This window comes from Crassostrea angulata, chromosome 2 (assembly GCF_025612915.1).
Source record: "Crassostrea angulata isolate pt1a10 chromosome 2, ASM2561291v2, whole genome shotgun sequence".
Lineage (NCBI taxonomy): Eukaryota > Metazoa > Mollusca > Bivalvia > Ostreida > Ostreidae > Magallana > Magallana angulata.
In genome coordinates this window covers 53905574-53928329 of record NC_069112.1, presented here as the reverse complement: position 1 = coordinate 53928329, position 22756 = coordinate 53905574, and the positions used below count along the sequence as shown (strand labels likewise).

The 22756-nt window shown below is 31.6% G+C and overlaps 2 protein-coding genes and 1 pseudogene across 2 annotated transcripts in view; 1 reads left to right on the top strand and 2 right to left on the bottom strand.

Moving 5' to 3' along the window:
- The window catches only part of LOC128174499 (multiple epidermal growth factor-like domains protein 11), a 43559-nt gene that overhangs the window by 8625 nt on the left and 12178 nt on the right, over positions 1-22756 (bottom strand). The gene's annotated exons all lie outside the window — the stretch shown is intronic.
- On the top strand, positions 6781-14913 carry LOC128170492 (uncharacterized). The gene is made up of 8 exons (XM_052836267.1): positions 6781-7216; positions 7672-7749; positions 8156-8218; positions 8553-8648; positions 8902-8961; positions 10224-10325; positions 10730-12624; positions 12828-14913. Exons 1-8 carry the CDS (start codon positions 6781-6783, stop codon positions 13578-13580), a joined length of 3483 nt encoding a protein of 1160 aa, XP_052692227.1. The 3' UTR covers positions 13581-14913.
- Positions 19080-21657, bottom strand: LOC128170567 (uncharacterized; annotated as a pseudogene).

Here is a 22756-nt window from a genome sequence, read left to right as displayed (position 1 = left end):
ACAATATATAAAATCTAAAGATTTTATTCACAGTGTAAACAAGTTCTGTCCCACCATACCGGCTCGTTAAATATGACTCATCTACTTTTGTCTTGAACTTTTGTAGCGTATAAAACAATTGGGGAGCTTTTCTCAGAATGGATTAATTTCCATAGGTATGTTGTTTTATTTCTGGTAATATTTTAGAAAAGAATTTGACAAAAGATAACTAGTTCATCTTTTTTAAAATCAAATCATCATGCACAACAAATCAATGCGTGTAGAACTAGTACAGTATTTATTTTCGATTAATTAAAGGTCTTTCCACCTTAATAATTTAAGTTGCTGCATTGTTCAAACAATATACAGAAAATTATCATACCTTTTATATGTATTGTACAATAAAATGGGAAACCACAAACCAATAAGTGATTTTTAAAGATTTGTTTTATTTCAAGTCATTTAAGAATTCCGTGTTGTTTATCTAAAACATATCTGTGAATTTTTTTGCACTTACTCTGTACAAAACCGTACTTAGTGAATACTCTTAACACAAGCATATAAACAGGAAACTTAATAATAGAAGAAAGTGTTCTACAGGCTAGCTATCTTTGTACAATATGAATGGGTTGACTGTAAAAACAAGTTCCACTTGAGTAATCACATGACTTAATGTGATATCTGGTTGACCCAATTGAATACCTTTTTGCGCAATCCAGCAAGCTATTAAAACCTTTAATATCAATCTGTATTTCAAAATATATGAAAATTCATAAATAAACAGATTTTCAAATGACCTTGATCTTTGACCTTTATGACATTTTGTTCGGTCAAGGCAGACGCTCCCATACAAAGTGGTCTGAAGTCTCTATGACAGGTAGTACAAAAAGTTGGAAGTGGTTTTATTAAAGTTTCAATACTTTCAGGGGCAATAACTGCTAGAAGGTGGCCTCAAATCTTTTCGGTATTTATAAATAAAAGAACCCTCTGAGTGTAGTGAAGACATTGGTAAAAGTCTCAAGTCTCTATCTCTTATGGTGTCAGAGGAGTAGCGATAGCAAGCATTTAGTATCATAGGGGCAATAACTCTGTATTTATTCCAAGGTATGCACCAAGGGGCTGTATTTTAAAATGTCTTACGATGTCCTACTACACCCATGAAACAGTTTTTCCCTAGTACCCTAAACCAAAGAGATCTAAAAACTCATTAATTATCAGATAACCAAATGACCTTGACCTTTGACCTTCATGTCATTTTGTTGGGCCATGGTAGATATTTCCTTCCCAAGTGGTCAGAAGTCTCTATGATAAGTAATAAAAAAGTTGGAAGTGATTTTATGGAAATTAGAATACATTCAGGGGCAATAACTACTAGAAGGGGGCCTCATATCCTTTCGGTATGAATAGCTTGAAAAGCCCTCTAATTGTACGAAAGACATTGGTAAGAGTTTCAAGTCTTTATCTCTTATGGTTTCAGAGGAGTAGAGATACCTAGCATTTCCTTCACAAAAGGCAATACTTCTGTAAGTTCTGGGAGTTTTTTGACACAGGGTCAATTAGTATCATAACTTTTAATTAGCAATTACATAAAGTTTAAATTGTTTTATTAACCCTAAAAACAGAAAAAAAGTGAAGGAAGAAGAAGAAGAAAAAGAAGAAGAAGAAGAAGAAAAAAAAACATGAAGAAAACAAGAGGTCTTTAACCTGAAAGGTGGAAAGACCTAATTATGAACAATTTCTGCAGCATCATGTAATTTTGTCAACAAATTCAATCGACAGTATCTAATATAACACTTTGACATTTTTAGATAATTGAACTCAAACTGATAAAAAGGCAGATCTGTAAAAGAAAGTTGATACGAGAATTTGTTAGAAATGTTTCAGACTTTTCAAAAAAGTGTTTATGAAAATTTGTTTGAAATGTTTCAAACCTTTGATGTGATGAGTACTCTTGGTTTACCTAAAATTTCCTTGATACCAAGTCTTACACTCCTCACAATGACCAGTCTGAATATCACACAAAACACAATTGACACAGGTTATGTATATTCAATGATAAGGACACCCAATATTTGAATAATAAAGAAACAAAAAAAAAACCCACAAAAAAGAAAAATGAAACCATTAGACATAAGCATTGTATTCACGGAAGTAAGATATAACTACATCGACAAATGGAGTCCATATATCAAAGTTAATTTTTTAAATGGATGAACAGCGCTTATTATCCATTTTGATTCATTTGTGTAGTAACAATGTTTATTAAATCAACACGTTTTGTCGTACAGTCATTTCATGCATATCTTTTACAATTTTATGCTATGCTATGGTATGCAATTTTAATGATATGCTATGAGATTTGTATGGTATGCTATGAGATTTGTATGCTATGCTATGATAAATTGAAATGAAGGGCTTAATGATATGGTATGCTATGCTATGGTATGGTATGCTATGAGATTTGAACAAAAACGCCTCCATACACAGAAGAGTTCCACACATTTCGAAGTGAAATAATAAGAAGCCAAAGTTTACCAGAAATATATCATGTGAACATTTATTTTTTCGAATAAAAACATTTAAAACCGAGTTAAAATAATGTTGTATGCTATGCTATGGTATGCTATGGTATGCTATGACGAATGCGATTCTATGAGATTGTATGCTATGGTATGAGATTCCAATGCTATGGTATGAGACTCCAATGCTATGCTATGAGATTTCAATGCTATGCTATGCTATGGTGTATGTTGTAAAATATATGCTTAAACTGACTGTATATACTGCGGTTTCTGTTACAGAAATGTTGTTTAATACGGTATAATGCTGCCATCCTACAAGTTTACAAGGATTAGGTAGAATAAGATGCAGAATGCACGCCACATGAATCGTATCCTATCCAATCCTGCATCATGTAGCCAATCAGATTTGAGTAAAAATTGTAGATTGATTATGCAGACAAAAATTACGTTACAATGTATTTACAACACCAATTCAGTTTGTTTTACAGACGATGAAGAACGTTTATCAATGCGATCTAGTCGGCTTTACAATTTTGTCAATTTAGGAATAGCATTAGCAAAAGCATACTGTAACCATAAACATTCACAAATACAGCATATGATTAAGCCATATATGTATTTTTCTGTCTTATCTAAAATCTACATCATGTTAAAAAAGGAAAATCAATCGACAAAGAATTCGAAATATAACTAATAGACGAATTGACAATTAGAGGTCTTTCCACCTCATTGTGTTTTATGTTTGAAATAAGATTGCTGCAATAGAATAAAGTTTTTTTAAAATATGCGTTACTTTATAAAAAAGTGTCAAAAGATTAAGTATGCAATTTTTAATGGCTTGACTTTGACCTTTGACATTTATGTTATTTTGATCTGACAAGGTAGACGCTTCCATCCAAAGTGGTCCGATGTCTCTATGATTATTGATTCCAAAGTTATTTGTGTTTTATTGAATGTTCCAAACTTTCAGGGGCAATAACTGATAGAAGTTATTGAAGTTATAGAAGGGTCTTGGACCCTTTCGGTATGATAGATTGAAGGAGCGTCTAAGTGTACTGAATACATTAGTAAAAGTTTCAAGTCTCTATCCCTAACAGTTAGTGAGGAGTAGGGATAACAAGAATTTGTACAATAGGGGCAATAACTCTATAATTGTTTCATGGTAGGGGTTTAAGGGTTATATTTTGAAATGTCTTATGATGTCCTACTACATCGATGAACAAGTTTTTCTCTACCACCCTCAACAAAAAAGATCTAAAAACTCATTAATTAAGAGATTTCCAAATGACCTTGACCTTTGATCTTTATGTCATTTTGATCAGCCAAGGTAGACGCTTCCATCCCAAGTGACCCGAAGTCTCTATGACAAATAATAAAAAAATTGAAAGTGATTTTATAGAAATTTAAATACTTTCAGGGGCAATAAGTACTAGAAGGGGGCCTCAGATCTTTTAGGTATAAATAGATTGAAGAACCCTGTAAGTGTACTGAAGACATTGGTAAAAGTTCCAAGCTTTTATCTCTTTTGGTTTCAGAGGAGTAGCGATAACAAGCTTTTCGTAGACAAGGGCAATAACTTTGTAAGTTTCGGAGATTGTCAGGAACAGGGTCATTTGGTATCAGAACTTTAAATGGCCAATTACATGAAGGAAAAATTGTTTCAATATATCTTATAATAAAAAAGCTGTCCTTGGAAAATAGAGAAAAATAATAAGAATAACTAGTAGACTAATTGTTCTCGAACAATTAGAGGTCTTTCCACCTCATTGTGTTTTATGTTTGAAATAAGATTGCTTCAATAGAATAAAGTATTTATTCTGCGTTACTTCATAAAAAAAGTGTCAAACGATTAAGTTTGCAATTTTTTTATTGCTTGACCTTGACCATTGACCTTTTTTTGTTTGAACAATGCGTAAATCGTCTGAAAATAAATGACCCAAGTCTTCCAAACGATTCCTTTGGTAAAAAAAATAAATATTTATTTCACTTACTGAATACGTTTTTGCCCGCCCAACAAAATAATTTAGACAAAAAAAACATGTTTCTGAGAAAAAAAATATTATTTAACAACTATTCACTCACATGTTTTCTGTAAACTTGTATTGGTTTTAGATTTTGATTAATGGGAAAAAGTAATATAGTAACTACATGATGCATGATCCTTACAAACCCACCGAAACTAAACCTTTTAGCTACTTCTTAATTTAATATTAATTTTGCAATATCTGAGGAAAGCTCTTTTTTTACATTGCAGTTATTAATCCGTGTGGGTATCAATAACAAATTATTTATTTGCAGATATATATATATATATATGATTCAAAGTAAATATCCGAATTTCAACAGAAATATGAAATATTCTCTGGAATGTTAATATTGTAAAAGTACTCAGTAAATGTTAACCAACTATCGATTATCATTGGAATTTGTATAAATCATATGATAGAAATAAAATCCAATTCGCGTAAATAAAGGAATAATATGTTGGTGAGTTAACTAGAAACAAATAACACTGGAATATGATACTAGCCTCTAAATGCTTCATTATGATTAACAACAAATAAGATTTATATTTTTATCGTACTAGGATTTCGCTGAATACTATATTTTAGTTTATTTTATCCTCGGGACCTTATTCGTCCTTGACCAGACACTTGGCATTGCCTGTGCCACGTTATATAACCCAGATTTATCTCCTCCTCGACCTGGGGAGTAGCCGTTTCTCTGTATAAAAAGAGGAGGCAAAAGACAGCTTCCAGTTGACTATTCTTTTATTCAATTTTAATAATAAAACATTCCAATCAAATTCCATAATATAATATAATGTATAAGTAATAACAATAAGCATTGATTACAAAAACTTTGAAAAGAAGATATTATATTTACTTGAACCATCTGAATCATTTTTGTTAACTTTTATTAAAACCGCGCAAGTATCGTAATATGTTCTTACCTGTACAAAAAGAGGAGGCAAAATACAGCTTTCAGTTGACTACTGGAGAGCCGTTTTTCCCGCACCTCCTTTTTATACGCACGGACACTGTACCTTCAATTTCCGGACCTTATAAGTAAATGCGATTAAGTGCATACTAATGATCTGACGCACCGTGGTCAGTAGAAGAGTTTTATTTAGATTTCTGACCCGGCATCGACAGGCTCATCACTGGACTTAATAACACATTTCTTCATGAACATAAATAAACATACGTTATCTATTTACCGCATGTACTTTAACCAATTTCTATAGAATTTCCGTTATGATATTTTAATGAATTGGTTGCCGCACTTTATAAAGAAAAATTACAATTTTTACTTCTCACATTTACCTAAAATTTAAGTGAGCGTCTCGGAGAAAGTCATGCAATATTACCAAAATTGTCCACAAGCGTACATCTTAGATATTTTAAAAAGTGTTTAAAACTGAAAGATTATCCCATAAAACTCCAAATTTTGAATTCAATTGCTTGCTGGTGTCGTTCTATTTTTAGCTGTGACCTAATTTGAATAATGGCCCAAATATGGATTAAAACCCAAGAAAAATTATGGAAAACAATGCAGTTTGAACACTAAAAAAAGAATATAATAGAAAATTCCTCACAATTGTTTTACTTATATATATGTTACTTAAAACTCAATTTTTCATAATACCAATTTAAATTATTACAAACTGCCCATAGAACCATAAAAAAGAGATTTTGAAAACTGGCAGTTTGCCAATTTTGCTAGATGTATAAAAATTAACAACTTTGATAGAGGTATAAATATACCTGTAAACGCCTGCATCTTCAAAATTTATCATGATTTTTTAAGATGAAGACATAAGTGTAAATTTCTCAAAAATCCACTTTTGGACTCTCAAAGAATAACACGCAATAATAATATATTGACTGATACATTCTATCAAAATAAGCATATTCTAGCATATTATTAAATATATTTATATTTCAAAAAATAAGTTATATAATGGATTTTGAAAGAATAAATTAATTCAAAATTGATTTTTTCTTGTCATAAATATTTGTTATATTGATATTATTGCTCCCCAAGCCTGTAAATTAATTTTTTTGCTGTGAAATAGGATTTGTAAGATTTACCTCCCCTTTGATACAATCTCTAGGCAGAGGAGGTTAAAAAAGTGAAGAGACGCCAAATGGAGGTCACATTGAAAACATAATTTATGACAATGGGGTGAATACTAGTTATTTGATCATTATGACCTTATCATTTTCCATCAGAAGGAACCATGAGATTATTTTAATTTAGCTTGACCTATTTGTTCATGGAAATGGATGAAAACGCACTAGGTTTAGCAGCTAAATGTCCTGCTATGTGTAACTTTTATAATGGATCCGGAGGATCCGAATGTGATCTTGCAAACGTTTGTTCTGTTTATGAGTGTGACAGGGATATTATGAATCACTTATACAGTTTACAAAGTGCACAAATTCTAGACAGGTGTGTGTCTAATGCTCATATATGTCCTGAGTACATAGTAATATTGTATCGAAGTGGATATTTCATCATCGATAAGGCAGTGCTTTCTATGAAAATATGCCTGAAGCACCGCGAAGAGTTGGGAGCACGGTGGAAAAGATCAAAGAGAACTTGTTCTTATCCTGGTCATCGGGGTAATATGAAAGCTGACAGAGGGGCCAGTCCAACAATGTGTAAAGAACTCTGGTTAAAAACAAGACAGACTATACCAGTAGGATCAGGTAAGTTATTTTTACAGTCACCTTAATTCAGGACATTGAAAGAGTATGTAATATAAAATATTATGAGAAAATTAGTTAATATCTAGGAGGACCTCTATATCTAGATATAGATGTAATATAGATATGAGGGTCTGTAAAGATTAAAAATTTAACAATTGACCTTAACTGTACACGTGCGGATCCAGAAATTTTTTTCAAAAGAGGGGGGGGGGGGTTCCAATGAGAGATAGTTTTGTTTTCCGGGGGGTGGGGTGGGGGGGGGGAGAGGTCTTATTGTGTATTAGTACTTTAGATCACTACAATATGTTTTGCTTTAAAAAGTACTTCAAGTTCAAAATCATATGAAAATAAACTAAATGAAAATAACTTGTCATATTCAAAACATGTGTCAAACTGTGTTACAATGCACAGTGTACTAATTGAACTTTGATCTTATGTGCAGTATTTACTTGTAGCAATTTGCAAAAGGTGCTCAATGGATCATAAGGAGAATGTGTCCCCATCATACAATGTAGAGTATGTAGAAGAACTAGGTAATAATTTTGCTATATATTATTCAGTTATATACATAAATGTAATAAACTGACAAACATGCATGTATACAATTAGAAATTGTAAAGGAATATATTCTAATTATTGAAAGCATTGTAACATGTCGAATGATTTCATCATGTTACATTTTAAGGATTATTTTCATATGTCAAATGTTAAGAACATACATATAAACATGTAGATATGCATGCATGAACAATGGATTTGAAGCTTAAGAAATTTTGAAAAATTTAAAACTGCATGTGTTGTGATATATTGTGCAATACCAGGTTTGTTAATTATAGATATATATGGAACTTGGGGTTGTCAATGATACATTTTAGCTTTTCATATGGGTATATCATTTTTAAAGTAATTGTTAAGAAGACCTTATTATTTTACTTTCAGAGTGGTGTAGACAGATTTGTAGAATTCTTCACACAGACAACAGCACAAAATCCAAAAGTCATGGTATCAGACACATTTTTTTTATGAAATTTAGTGCATTTTCCATATGTTAATGAATTATACCAGATATTCTTTCTCAGTTAATGACTTGATTTTGGATATTCTCATGTTTGCGCATAAAAATGCAAGTTTATATTAAATTTTAAAGCTACATCACCCACATTAATGGGACAAAGGATCATTTTTAGGGACAAATTATAAATCAATCTATTCATTTATCTGTAATTTCATCTGTCTGTTAGTTAAACCAAATCTTTATACAAAATTAAGAAATATACAACTATTTTTATGTTTAGCATAAAATCAATCTGAAAAGATTTGCATTATATCTATATAGGTGAACATCTACAGTCCTGTTTGATTGACATACAAGTGCCACATGTACCAGCTATAGTTGAAAACAAAGAAACAGCATTTGATATTGATGTACACAGTAAGTTCACAGTTGAATTGAACAGAAACATGTATTGCTTGTGAAACAGGTACATCAGCATTATTGTTGGTGGTTTCTTAACTCGATCTAGATGCAACTACAGGTATATGTTACTAATATGTAAAGATAAACCAATAACCTTTCCCAATTCTTATCAGAAACAGATAAATAATAAAAGAGTGTATATATATTTAAAGGTCTTTAGCAATATTGCTTTGTTTTAAATGGATATGTGTGTCTTCCCTAAATACAGGTGTACAAAGTTCACAAGACACAGACACAGTGGGTACAGACATGGAGTTTGAAATTCTCTGTAAGTGTATGCATGCAGATAAATTAAGCCACAAATCAATTACATGTAAAGCATATTTACAAGCTATATTAGCCTCAACTGATTTATTTTTTGGTGTTTATTTTGATAATCTTATTTCCTATAAATTTGACAGATATTCTTGTTAGGTGTAAAATGTGTACTGTAAATTTTATTGTGCATTGTGTATAAAAAAAAGTTTAAAAATGTATGCAGTGCATTATGCGAACCAATGTCAAAAGTAATTATGACTCAGTAAAATATCTTGGAACTCTTAAGAGAAATATCATTCTGTCCAACTGTCTGTCTGTCCATTAACACAATTGTGTGACACAATTTGTCACAAGTAGACCATATAAGGAGGATTGTATATCTTGAGACTATGTCAGTTTTTTAGTATCTATAATGAATTATTGGTATCCCACTCCAAAGGAGAAAAGGGTATACTGTTTTACCCTTGTGTGTCTGTCTGTCTGTCAACAATTTCTGTCACAGTTTTCTCAGCAACTAGCTATTCATCACAGATGCTTGAAATTTTAACACACACTTTGTATAGGCATGCCATATAGTGGAATTTATTTTTGTACCATGTGTACGTCAACTTCCTGTTAAATGTAGACTTTGCTTATTAGTCCCCTACCGGTTTTCACCGGAGGGGACTATAGCTTTCCTCTGTGTCCGTCAGTCCATCTGTCTGTCCCACTTCAGTTTTCCACACTTTTTTTCTTTATGCGTTTGAGGAATAAAATGAAATTTGCTGAACTGCTTCAAAATGTCAAACTACAGATCAAGTTTACACTTTTGTAGCGTCTGGTTGACATATTTTCGAGAAAATTAATTTTTTATATTTCAATTTTTTAATATTCGGGTTCAATATTCTGCATAACAGTGCATTGTTTTCACAATTTCCACAAACCGGTAGGGGACGTGTATTGCTTATGCAATACTCTCAGAATGCTTGTTTTGTATAATATTCACATCAGAGCAAGGGTATTACTAGTAAGCATTGGTCACTTGCAGATATCTTGTTTCCATTATTAGAGCTGCATATTTATTTAATAACTCATAAGTGTATCTAAATATATCAAAGTTTGATCAATTAATAAATAGATCATGGCAAACCAATATACTGAGACAAATCATAGACATTGACTATGCAAATCATACTACCTGAGAAGATCATACACATAACATTAATACATGAATTCACATTTTCTAGTTACCGGTAGATTTCTAGTAATGAAGCACACTGTATTGCTTTCCAGCCACAAGTTCTTGTTACCCTTCCTTACCATCATCCCAAGACTGGTATGAGCAGAACAAAACACCAAAAGAAAAACTAAATGAAGCATTACTGAGACTTTCAGGTAATTTAACTGAAATCAATTTATGCAGTAATTTTCAAGAAACTTGTTAGACATTTGCTTTCAAATATGCTGATGAATCAAAACGTCTTATTTGTTTAACAGCATTCGGGATATGCTTGATTTTAACTAGTAATACATGTATATATATAAGAAATATAGTAGGGGATGCAAGCACGCACTAAGACCTGTTACACAGTGAGTGATGTGGCATTAGGGCTCTTTGCTTATTCTTAGTTTTGAAGATTGATAATATTTTAGTGAGAGAAAGCTTAAAAAGTAACGTATTTTGCAGAGTACATTACTTCATTTAACAAATTTGTGAATTTCTAAACATTTGCTGGTCCTTTCTGGTACGTCATATCATTTGTAAAATTATATCATAAAAATAACAACTTTGTTTATAGATAACAAGTTTCAACCTCTGAAGTCTCAACTTACAAGACCTTGGTCTGAATTAGCAAAGTCTGCAAAGTATTACTACATCAGCAAGGCCAAAGAAGCTGTTATGATAGTCCTGTCCATCATAGCCCCAGGACAAGAGGACACCATTCTCTCAAAACTCAGTCCATCCTTTACAAATGAAAGTGATGCAACAGACAAAGCTACACAACAGTTGATAGAGGCATATCATGTCACAGCAGACAAAAAAACCCAGCTGCAGATCTTGTCATTATTTGCGAACAACTTTACAAAGGCAAAGCTTCTTCAACTTGTACCATCACTGACACAATCCAAAATTGATGCCGCCAGAAAACATGCTTCAGTGATGGGACCAGGACAGATACTAAATCCACCAAAGATATACAGAATACGTCTGACCAGACCAAAATTGCTCCACTTTCTGGAATATGTATCTATGCCCTCTATTTCCCAGGTTCTTGGTTTTGGTACCATGCAACTTCATTTGTCAAGTGGAGAAAAAATACAAATTCCAAAAGTTATCAGAAATGCTGTGAGTGCTAGAATCATTGCAAACTACCTAGAGTATTGCAAGGAAACAGAGTTCCAAACTTTTAGCCGTGCATCTTTGTACAGAATCCTGAAAGCCTGTCGAGCATCAAAAAGGAAAGCAATGCATGGACTTGACAATACTACAGCACTTGGAATGATTGCCATGGAGTCATTACAGAAGGTTGTAACAAGACTTGGGGAATATGGATTGGATATGGAGAAAAAAGACACTCTGATTGATATGATCAACATCTGTAATCAGCACTTGAAATTTGATGTGAAAAGCCATTTCAGCAGAAGTTCCTCATGCAGTGATCATTGTACAATGTTTGCCCTGAGTGATCCAACAGACACATGCTTTTCTAGTAACTGTGATCATGACCATTCAGACATTTGCTCAAATTGTGCTTTGACACACAAACTTACAGAGGGCATCACTGAAGCCACTAAAACAGTCAGAATACCATCTGAGGATTTGATGGAGGAATTGCAGCATGAAATTACCATGGCAACAAAAGCCATCAAGGACTGGAAGGCTCATCTTCTTAGAACTGTGCACCAAGACTTTGCAAGATCAGACATCCTACAACACCTTGAATCAAACCAGGGACTTCTTATAATGGATTGGGCCATGAAGTTTCTACCCCTCCAGTACAGGGAAACACAGTCAGACTTCTTTGGAAAAAGGGGCATTAGCTGGCATATTTCATGTTTAATTACCAAGAAGAGTGACCCTGAACCAACAGCTAGCACCTTGTCAGACCATCTTGACTTGAACACCTATATCCATATCCTTGAGAATGGTACTCAAGGTTGGTTTTCTGTTGCTCATATTATTAGACACCTTCTTTTGACTCTATCAGTGCAGTTTCCAAACCTGAAAGAGATCTACATGAAGACAGACAATGCTGGTTGCTATCACTGTACACCACTAATCTCCTTTATCAGTCAGAATCACAGTCATTTTCCTATTACCATCAAGGAGTTCAACTTCAGTGAAGCACAGTCTGGAAAAGATCTTTGTGACAGCAAAACTGGTTCCTGTCGAATGCATGTGGCTAGATTTCTGAATGAGGGAAATGATATTCTTTCTGCCTCAGACTTGAAGAGAGCCTTAGAAAGTAATAATGGATTGAAAGGAACAAAGACCTGTGTTATATCCATTGACAATGCAGAGGAGCCCAAGATAAAATCCAAAATTCCTCAGATTAGCCTTCTGAACAATTTCAGATTTGATGTGGATTCAGTTAGTGCAAAAAGGGCATATCAGATTGGTTGTGGACGCCTTATTGAGACCAATACTTTGAAGGATCAGCATCTTAATGTTGGAGAAATGAATGGTTTTGAGGTAAATGTTAGTTATGAAAATTGATAATCATATACTTATATAATGTTCGATTTAATATCATAAAGAAGACATACTAGCTATTTTGTCTCTGTTATATAAATTACAAATGCAATTTACTATATAGTCTCTGTAGTATAATTACAAATGTATGTGCTATATAGTCTAAAAATTACAAATGTAATTTGGATTTTATTGCTTTATAGGTGTTAGAAGAATTTCCATCTCATGCAGTTGATGTTGGACAAGTCTGTGTTAGAATGAGGAACCCAAACATTCAAAATGAAATGGAGGAGGAACAGAACCAGGATCAGGACCAGGGGCACCTGAATAATAATTTGTATGCATGTCCAGATCCCTATTGCCAGAAACAGTATGTGAGGTCTGCTAACCTCGAGAAACATCTAGCATTAGGCAATCACCTTTACAGGAAAGCTGAAGAAACCGGAATTGATTGTGGCATCAAAATATGGGTTGAAAAGTGTTCTGCCATCCGAGAGAAATATGCTCACATTTGTGAGACAGTGTTGTCTCAGAGTCGTGATACAGGTATCTTTTCCCAAAGTTCAGGAGGATGGGCATTAAAATCTGTTGCTAAATGCAACAGGTTCTCCTTAAATGTGAAGGAGTATGTAAAGAAGATTTTTGAAAGCTGTGAAAAGACAGGAAAACGGCCGAATTATGCAGCTTTAAGTGGAGAACTTCAAAAAGCTTGTGATGAAAATGGACAACGCCTTTTTAGACCATTTGAGTGGCTAACAGCAAATCAACTGAGAAACTTGTTTGCATCATATATTAACAACAAGAAGAAAAATTATAGGGACAGACAGATTCTTTTAGTGGAAGTTCCAGAAACAGATGAACATCTTCAAGAAATTGTCATGAATCTTAAGGCAGAAGAACGTCAGCAGACTGTATCTGACATGTATGAAAATGTGTTTTATGCAGCAAATACTTAATTTACCTTTGGATATCTCTGTGGCAACCTGTATAACATGCATTTACATGGAAATTATCAATGTTTTATACTTTAAGATATCTGTAAAGGTGAAAAATTCCAGGTTTAAAAAAAATACACTGTCTCAGTATGTGTATTTTAGCATGAATGTATTTCTTATTACATTTGGTATTTATCTTTTATGATTGTGTGAGCATGGCAACTTACAGGTTACATTAGTGCAATGATTCATTTCTTTTTATGTAATGATTATTGTCAGTTCTAATTAGACACCACCAAAAGTTAACTCTCTGAAGGTTCAGTACACTGTCAGTAATATATAAATATAAGGTTTTCTCAGGAAATTAAACAAACGCAAATGATTGTATTTCCTTGGAAACAAGTTTTTTTCATTTTAGTAACCAATTTTATTATAGTATTTGAAAATATTGAAATTAATATTTGCAAAACTTATCTTAAAGTAATAACATTTAATTTAGTATTCTCTGTTAAAACCATAAAGCATCAGAATTTTTTTTACCTTCTTAAAAGAAAGTGATAAAAGTCCAAAATGAGGAAAAACAACAATTTGAAGTTTTTATGAATAACAGTAATATACGTTATGTACTTATATGATGGCGTTATTAATGACAACTTGTATTTCCTGTTTTGAAATATTCAAAGTTAATTTTTATTATTATTTGCTGTATAAATTGTCAAAATAATGCTGTGATATTTCAGAACATTTCTGGTATAGATTTAAATGAATTGAATGTTAGCCATTTTAACGTTTTTTTGTAAAAATGAAAAAACCAGTCTTATTGGTGACCTCATATCTGACCTATATTATAGAGTCCAAAGTCAGATTTTTTATATTGTACTATTCATGGTCTGTACTTATAGGTGTAATTGCAATAAAAGAAATTGAAGCGTTTACAGACACCAAAATAATGCTTTGTAAGTTGATAAAATTTGAACATTTCATTAAACGTAGCAATTTGAAAAGTTTATGACCTTTTTGTACTTAAACTAGATAAGTTCTATATAAATGTACCACCCCAGATGAAATGCTAGACAACATGCTTTTACCCCCTATAACTAGTTTCTATGCATGTATTATCACTCTAAGTTGAGAGGTCCTGAAATATGTGTAGATTTCATGGTTTTTGTTCCCATTTTTGACCCCTTGTTCTATTTTTAGTAACATGCCTTTTACTCATGAACTATGCCAACCATGACAAAAGCATATGTGGTAAATTTTATGCCATATTAATACTATGTTGCACACCAAAATTGATATCGATACATCAACCATGCTTGTGGACTGTTTTGCATGACTTTCTCTGAGACGCTCACTTAATCTCCACCCGACCTGTCAATCAAACTTCTAATACACCAGGTTTATAGTTCAAAACAATTATTTGTCAGTACAATGTTGATGTGTCGGCTATTATAGGAAAAAGACAATGCATAAAATGTGTGCAATATACATCGATATTAAAAATAGAATAAAAATACTTTTAAATCGTGTTTATTACCTAAAGCTAAACAAAAAACAAAATAAGCCATAACATATAATCTAGTATCATATTTGAAATCCGTAATAACCTTGGCAACACGAATGTTTTATGGAAGTTGAGACTCTACACTGAAGTGATAATTATTTTGATTGTAAATTATCGTAAGTAAATGTCTAAAATAATCACTTAATGCAGAGTCTGCTAAACACATGTGGCAATCAACCGTTTTAAATGCATATGTAAGTCTTTGTTCTGATTAGCTTTGAATTTACTTGGTTGAAGGCGTACTGAAGCTTGAAAAAAAAGAACAATAACAGTAGTTAGCATTTTTATTGACTAGTGTACTAAAATAAATATAATAAATGTTTTACACGATTGATGATCATCAACATACAAGGAAAAACAACTCTTTCAACACTTGAGAAAGAATCAGGCGGAAAGTCAATGAAGCAACAGATAATAAAATATGAATTAAAAGTGCATATAAGTGTACTTCATGTAAAAATGATTGGAATTGTGATAATGCATCATTAACATCTCTCATCGGTGAAAAACTAGCAACTTTAATCTATAGAACAGACTTACTATAGTACATGTATTTATTTGTCTGCATTTTACAAATCACTTTAACTTGTTTAAATATATAATAATTGTTTAAAGCACACATGTGATAAATCAAGCAAAGATAAAAAAAAATAATGATAATGTAATCTTATGATTAAAAAAGCTAAGCAATTTCCTTTTTAAACGATCCAACCCCAAATGGTGTCATATATTATATAATATTAACCTCGTATTATTTTATAACGAGAACATACCATTCCTTTTTAGCTTATCTCATTCAGAATAATTAAAAAGACATCGGTAAATAAAATTTGGTTTCATTGAGGAAAGCGATTTCCTTAAATCTCTTTCGATTTATTTAAAAAAAAATGCATAATTTTATTTGAGAATGGACAATCTATAGTTTTTGATATTCAATTTGTGTTATAGCTGAAAAAGACAAATTCTCATCTTTTTTTAATGCAACTTCATTGAGGCTATTTCTATTAATGTTCAAGTTTTGCAGCCTTCTTCTCCTAGAAGTTGAAAAAAAAACGCATTTAAGGCAAAAAAGACCCACTGTACAATCTATTTGAAGATGCTATTAAAGTTTTTATACCGATTGCATCTATTCCATGTTATTCGGAATCAAAGATATATATAGATAAAACGTAAATTGTTACAGTCATGTGTTTGTTGAGTTTTTGTTAGCTCGACTTATTATCCTGTATTTCCCTATGTCTTAGATTCAACAAAATCTTTGCCATGAAAGAGGTAAATATATTGTTTAAATTGGCCTTTGGAAAGTTGTTCTTTTGACATTGAAAAAAAAACCCAACATTTTAAGTCATAAATACAAACAAGTATGCGGAACAAATTTAATCTATTATTTTTTTTATTGCAATATGTGAAGACATGCGTTTTATCATAAGATACTTCACATTTACATACCAGATATATCCATTTTATTTCCTAAGTGCAAAATTTGTGTTTATCAAAATGAAATTAAAGTTTTTAAATTAAAAAGAATAAATGATATATGGAAGAAAACTACAAGTAAGCATGTTCATTACAAATGTGCAAAAAATGTTTAAGAGAAATGTGTTGAAAATTGAAGAACAAGAAAAACCACTTTTCATTTCAATAAAACAAACATTTACTGAATAGTCGCTTCAGGAAAACAGGCGTTTCTTCAGTCATTTCTCGGTGATAAACTGTTATTTAATATATCCATCACCCCGAAATACATATTTCTTTTACTTATGTACAAGAGAGGCGCACTAAGGATTATGCTTATGACAATATTTATTTGATTGATGCATCGTAATGTTTTGTCATGTATAAGAACAATCACATGTAACGTACCTTTGCTGGATTTAACTAGAACGTAAATAACTAGTGTATGCAAAAGCAACTCACCTCAGAAATATGATGTAAACGACAAAAATCCCGGTGTTAATTACCGCAGCAATTATCGTTCCTTTAATGATGTACAGGTATGCGGAGATGTCCTCAGGCAGACGATTCTCATCATATCCATCTAAATCTGTTATAATTTGGAGTCCAAGTTAAATCTTTAATCTAATGATATCATACATGTATCAACATCATCGTACATGTATTGTACATGAAACAGGCTTACATTCAACGTACAAGTTTTATGATTTATAACGACATTAATTATCATAACAAGCTCACATCAGCCAAAACCAAACAGCTAAAAAGGAAATTGCTAATTTTCTTATCATTTTTTCATTGCTAGTATGAATTAAAAGTAATAGAAATCTATTAAAATTCACGCGGATATTGAAAATTGTGTATAAAATGGTTTTGTATACATTGTTTGCACTGCATTCCTCCCCAGCCATCTTCGCATCCATCTTCACACGCACCAGTTATATGATCACACTTATGAGTGTTACAAAACGGGCTGCATCTCTCGTAACAATTTATACCATATCTTCCAGGTGCACAGGCTGTTTAAGAAAAACAAAAACCATTGAATCAGTGGAGAATTTAACATGTGATTCAAAAAAAAATCAGTTCAAGAAAAATGATTGTTAAAGTGTGAAGTAGGCGACTGATGGAATTTAAATTCAATGTACAATTTGCGTTTTTATAATGTTTTTGTTTGTGATATAATACTTAGGAAGGCAGATGGATTGTGTGCGACTTGTAATGGTATAAATGAATGGGATTTTTGGGGAATTACTAAACCATTGTAAAACCCACTAAAATGAAAATAAAAGAAGTTATTTTTTTTTAATCATTATATAAAAAGTTGTTTTACTTGACATGCAGTTAAAACCAGTAAATCCAGGGTAACCTTCATCACAAACACCGTATTCTTTGTGACAGTAAGTACAGTTGCCGGGGCATTAAAGTAAAAACTGTCTCCATAAAACCCATTCGGACAGTCTGAAGATAAAATGAAGATAAAAAAATAAATATTTCTGTCAATATAAAAAGATTCTTTCTAAAAACATTATATATATATATATATATATATATATATATATATATATATATATATATATATATATATATATATATATATATATATATATAAATATATATATATATATATATATATATATATATATATATATATATATATATATATATATATATATATATATATATATATATATTCTAAAAGTCATATCGATTAATTTGGATTTTTTTTTTAATGGGGAAGGCCTACACTTTCCCATACTATCCTAACAATCAGTTTAAAGATTTTACTAATTTTCTTTTGTTCGTCAAATTTAAAGGATGAAATGTGAGAAGAACCAAAGAAGGGTACATATTTCAAACAACCCTAACAATAAGATAACATATATCATTGGACCGTTTTCTGTAAATTTAACATGTTGGTGTCTTTTTGTCCGAAGTAGCGGATCGAAATCTTTTTTTTTCTCATTAATTTACTAAATAATATCTACATCTAGATATTCTAATATCTACATATACCACTTTGAAATTTCAGGCGAAGATTAATTGAAATCAGCTATGACTTTAGTAACATTCAATTTAAATGAATCTTTTACAGGTAATATTTTAAAGTGTCTTACATATTTTATGCATTTTACAAAAAAATGCAAGATAGTTATATATGACTCTGGATACATTGCAATCTCTGTTAACTGTGATGATCAACACGCATTATTGATGTATGTTATCTAATTTATTTCGAAACATATCAAATATATCTCATATAAAATATTCCATCTCTTAAAAGAATGTTGCAATTTCAGTTTGCAATGAATCATTAAGTTAAAAACATGTTGGACTAGTATTGTTAACATTTTACATGTTTACCACATTCTGCATTCCTGAGATTTATAAAATAGTTTGTCTTTAGTTTTAAAATGCTTTATTATTATTAGGATGTATCTAAGCTATAGAATAAATAAATAAATAAATATGCTTGGTATAATACTTGCACTATTCCGATTTTATAAGTTAAACAAATTACGTTGCAAACAGCGATCTCCATAGTATCCTTGATTGCATCCATATTTACAGAAACCGTCAACATGGCAGCATTTCCAATCTTCCATCTCCTCTATTTTAATCATGCTGCAGTTGCCACAGAATTCAGTACATCCACGACCAAACTTCCCGTCATCACACTCTACAAAAAATATATATTTTAATACTTTCAGGTATGTAACTTTTTATGAAAATATTCATTTGGTATGAAATTAATTTATCTGTTTTGATTTAGAAAACATACCTCGGTTTTTAAATAGATACATATTGAGTGTTTATGTTTCAAAATACATTTTCTTCTAAACAACACCCCCTCCTCATACTATAAAAGAAAACAAAAAGAAAGACAAAAAAAACCATACCAACAAATACAAAAACGAAAACAAAATTCAAAATAAACCAAAACAAAACAACCAAAGATAAAACAGGTGCAACACAATAAATGATAACTTGATATACTTTGGATTTTTGTTCAGGTTGAAAATTTACCACAATTTATACACATTTAGTTAATATTGAGATGTATAACCTATATACGCGACGAATGATTTCTATGTTATTTTAAATGTGCTTAGATTTGCAATTGTTCTATCTTTTTTCTCTAATACTATAACAACAATTGTCCTAAGCAACAAATTTATGGCATATTGCTGTTTTTTAAATTAATATGTATCGATGTTTTCAATACACAATAAACGTGACTTTGCGTGTCGGATCCCTTGTATGCAATTTAGATTTTCACATAAAATTTGATTTTTTCTTACTTTTATCACATTCAGGGGTTTCCCATCCAGCCTGGCACCCTCCTTCACACTGTCCCGTTATCCAGTCACATCTTCCGGGAACTCCACAATTTTTATTACATCTGCTCTCACAGTGTGGTCCAAACCACCCAAATTTACACTCTGTAAAAAATGGATTTTATCACAAAATCGAATTTATACTTTTTGAAGAAAAAAAACTAGAATACCCCACTTCATCTCAATTGAGATTCTCAACACCAATATATTTTTGTATTTAATCAACTTAAATAGTGTAAGAAAAAATTAATTGTTATTCATTGATATATGTATAAATCAAGATCTACTTAAAACAAACCAAGGTTGCTACATGTAAAGCATTTCCGACTTCATATTTTACAATTACTCCACTTTATTATCAGCAATAGTTTACCATACACTTGAACTTCACAAGATCGCTAAAAGCAAAGAGATGATAGTCAGAAGGAAATGGAGGGTGTGTTCTGTTGTTGTAGTAGATGACGTATCTTCCACTTATTTGAGTGGTTAAGTTTATTGGATTAGGAATTGCGTCAATGGTGTAGTTGGTGTCCACAAAACATAACTCTCAATCTTCTTTGTCGGTTGTAATTGATATATAAACCGAAAATCCTAAAAATCTACCAGCGAAACCATTAAATCTGTCTTGTGGAAGACCTGTAGCAAATGGTTTAAAGGTACATGAGATACAACTTACTTTCATAAGGAAAATACATTACAATGTGAGCTATCTTGTGAACTTTTCCCAAGTCAACATGCCATGTGGCAGTTGAATGCCCATATTCTGACATTGTACACTGTCCTCTAGAGAGATAGTTCTGAATGCAGTCCGTCCACAGCCCGCTCTGCTCCAAACTTCTCCAGATATTTTGCCGGGTATTTCTGTCATGCTGATTTGTTAAATGCGACTTGTTCTTCTAAAATGAAAAACAAAATAAGAAGTACGTAGAAGATTCACCAAATTAGAGTTTCACCTCCACCTCTGCCGGGATTTTAAAACTTACTCTCCCTGCAGTGCACATCGACTCAATGAACAAAAGACCATCTACGCATTCCAGAACACCTCCTTTGAATACAATGACGGTTAACAAAAACTGTAATTGTTAATTCAATACGCTGTTCTAACGGTATACAGCCAAATTACTTAAGTTAATTTTACCTAGATTTTGCTCCAAAATATTTGATGTTTTCTTGGCAAAATTAACAAGTTTGATTTTTGTTTGCCAAGAAAACATCGGAACTGGAACGGCGCCATTACGAAACTGGCATAACAAGGCTTGAACAAATATCAAAATCCTTTAAAAAAACCACAGAAAAACATCGTATATTTCGGACTTCCTATTTCTTAGCTTGATTAAATTTATAATACATATGCATGTTAGATTTATATGTGTTCTACATGTATTAAGCAGAGGATAAGCTATTTGATGATGAGTCACTTCCATATCCATTGACTTTCTATGCATATAAAAGAACAGATGAATGATCAATTCTTAGTTGCTAGCAACAATAACAGTTGAATATTCCTAAACAATCAGAATTCCTATCAGAAGTAACATGTACTTGCCATTATTTTCTGCAAAACAGAGTAATCCAGGGCAAATTAAGAGAACCCAGACGCTATCCATTATAAAGAAAGGAATAAACAAGGAAGTAATGAAAAGATCTACGTTGTGAAATAACGCACTGTTATAATGAATTTAAATTCAAAGAGTAGTCTGTTTATAGAACTTTAATAATCAAGAATAATTCATCCAGGGAGCAAGGACGTACAGAAAATCATCAATTGTTCCCCCAAAGTTATGCAATAAAATCAATCACCAGGTTGTCTAGGTCCGGGGTTTTTGATAAGATAATGCATCGGTGCACACAACAAAACACAACACAACACAACAGCCCGTTTGATGCCCTATGGTTGTATACACACAGAACTGTCCCATAACTGAACCTTTATATTTAACAGTGTATTAACATGAAAACAATATTAATTACGCCGTTTAAATAAATATATGTGCCGAATTCTACAATAATATGTATACAAAGTATGTACTAGTGTGATCGTTAGATAAAGTAGGGGACTATTTTTGGAAAACTCTCTCTCTCTCTCTCTCTCTCTCTCTCTCTCTCTCTCTCTCTCTCTCTCTTCCCGAAAGCATGTGGTAGAATTGTTGCATGATAAATAAATAAACGCAATACAAGGCATCATTTAAATAAAAATATCAATTTATACGATTTCGAGAAACATATTAGTATATAAGGAAACCACTAACGCTTATTAATGAATAAAAATCTCAAAACTATATATTTAAAAAAAAACCCAAAACAAACCAAAACAGATTCAAAACGTTTTAACATATACGCAAAATTTGCAGATAAAAATTACATTTTATGATAAGAAAGATACCGTCGCAATGTTATACGACAACAAGACTTTCAGTTGCATCTTAGTTGTATCTATATATAAACTTCATTATTGATTTTTTAACTAAAATGAAATGTATACTTGACGCAATTTGTATTCGAAAAAAACCAGCAAAATGTCTATCAAACAAAGTAACTTACCCATGTAGATCCTTTATAAATTTCGATTAAATAAGACCATGCCATGTTTTTCTTTTTATGTCTATAGAGATAAGTCTGATATAATAATTCGTTCTATCATTGGCCAAAATAAAATGTTTAACATGTTAACATAAATGAAATTTTCATTTATGATTTTGAAACTATGAAACATAATTTCTGAGAGAGGTTTTCGTAGTTATTATATTGCCTTGTTTCCAGTCTTATTTAGTGTGGCTTTACTACATTCTTTAAGTTCCCCTTTCTACATATGTTTCTTCTTCTTAACACAAATGTAGGGA

What these genes read in the sequence shown, in the direction of transcription:
- LOC128170492 (XM_052836267.1), top strand. Translation starts at nt 6,781, where the DNA reads ATGGAAATGGATGAAAACGCACTAGGTTTAGCAGCTAAATGTCCTGCT. An exon ending in AGAGTATGTAGAAGAACTAG is followed by an intron (nt 7,750 to 8,155) that starts GTAATAATTTTG and finishes TTTTACTTTCAG; the next exon opens with AGTGGTGTAGACAGATTTGT. An exon ending in CATGGAGTTTGAAATTCTCT is followed by an intron (nt 8,962 to 10,223) that starts GTAAGTGTATGC and finishes ATTGCTTTCCAG; the next exon opens with CCACAAGTTCTTGTTACCCT.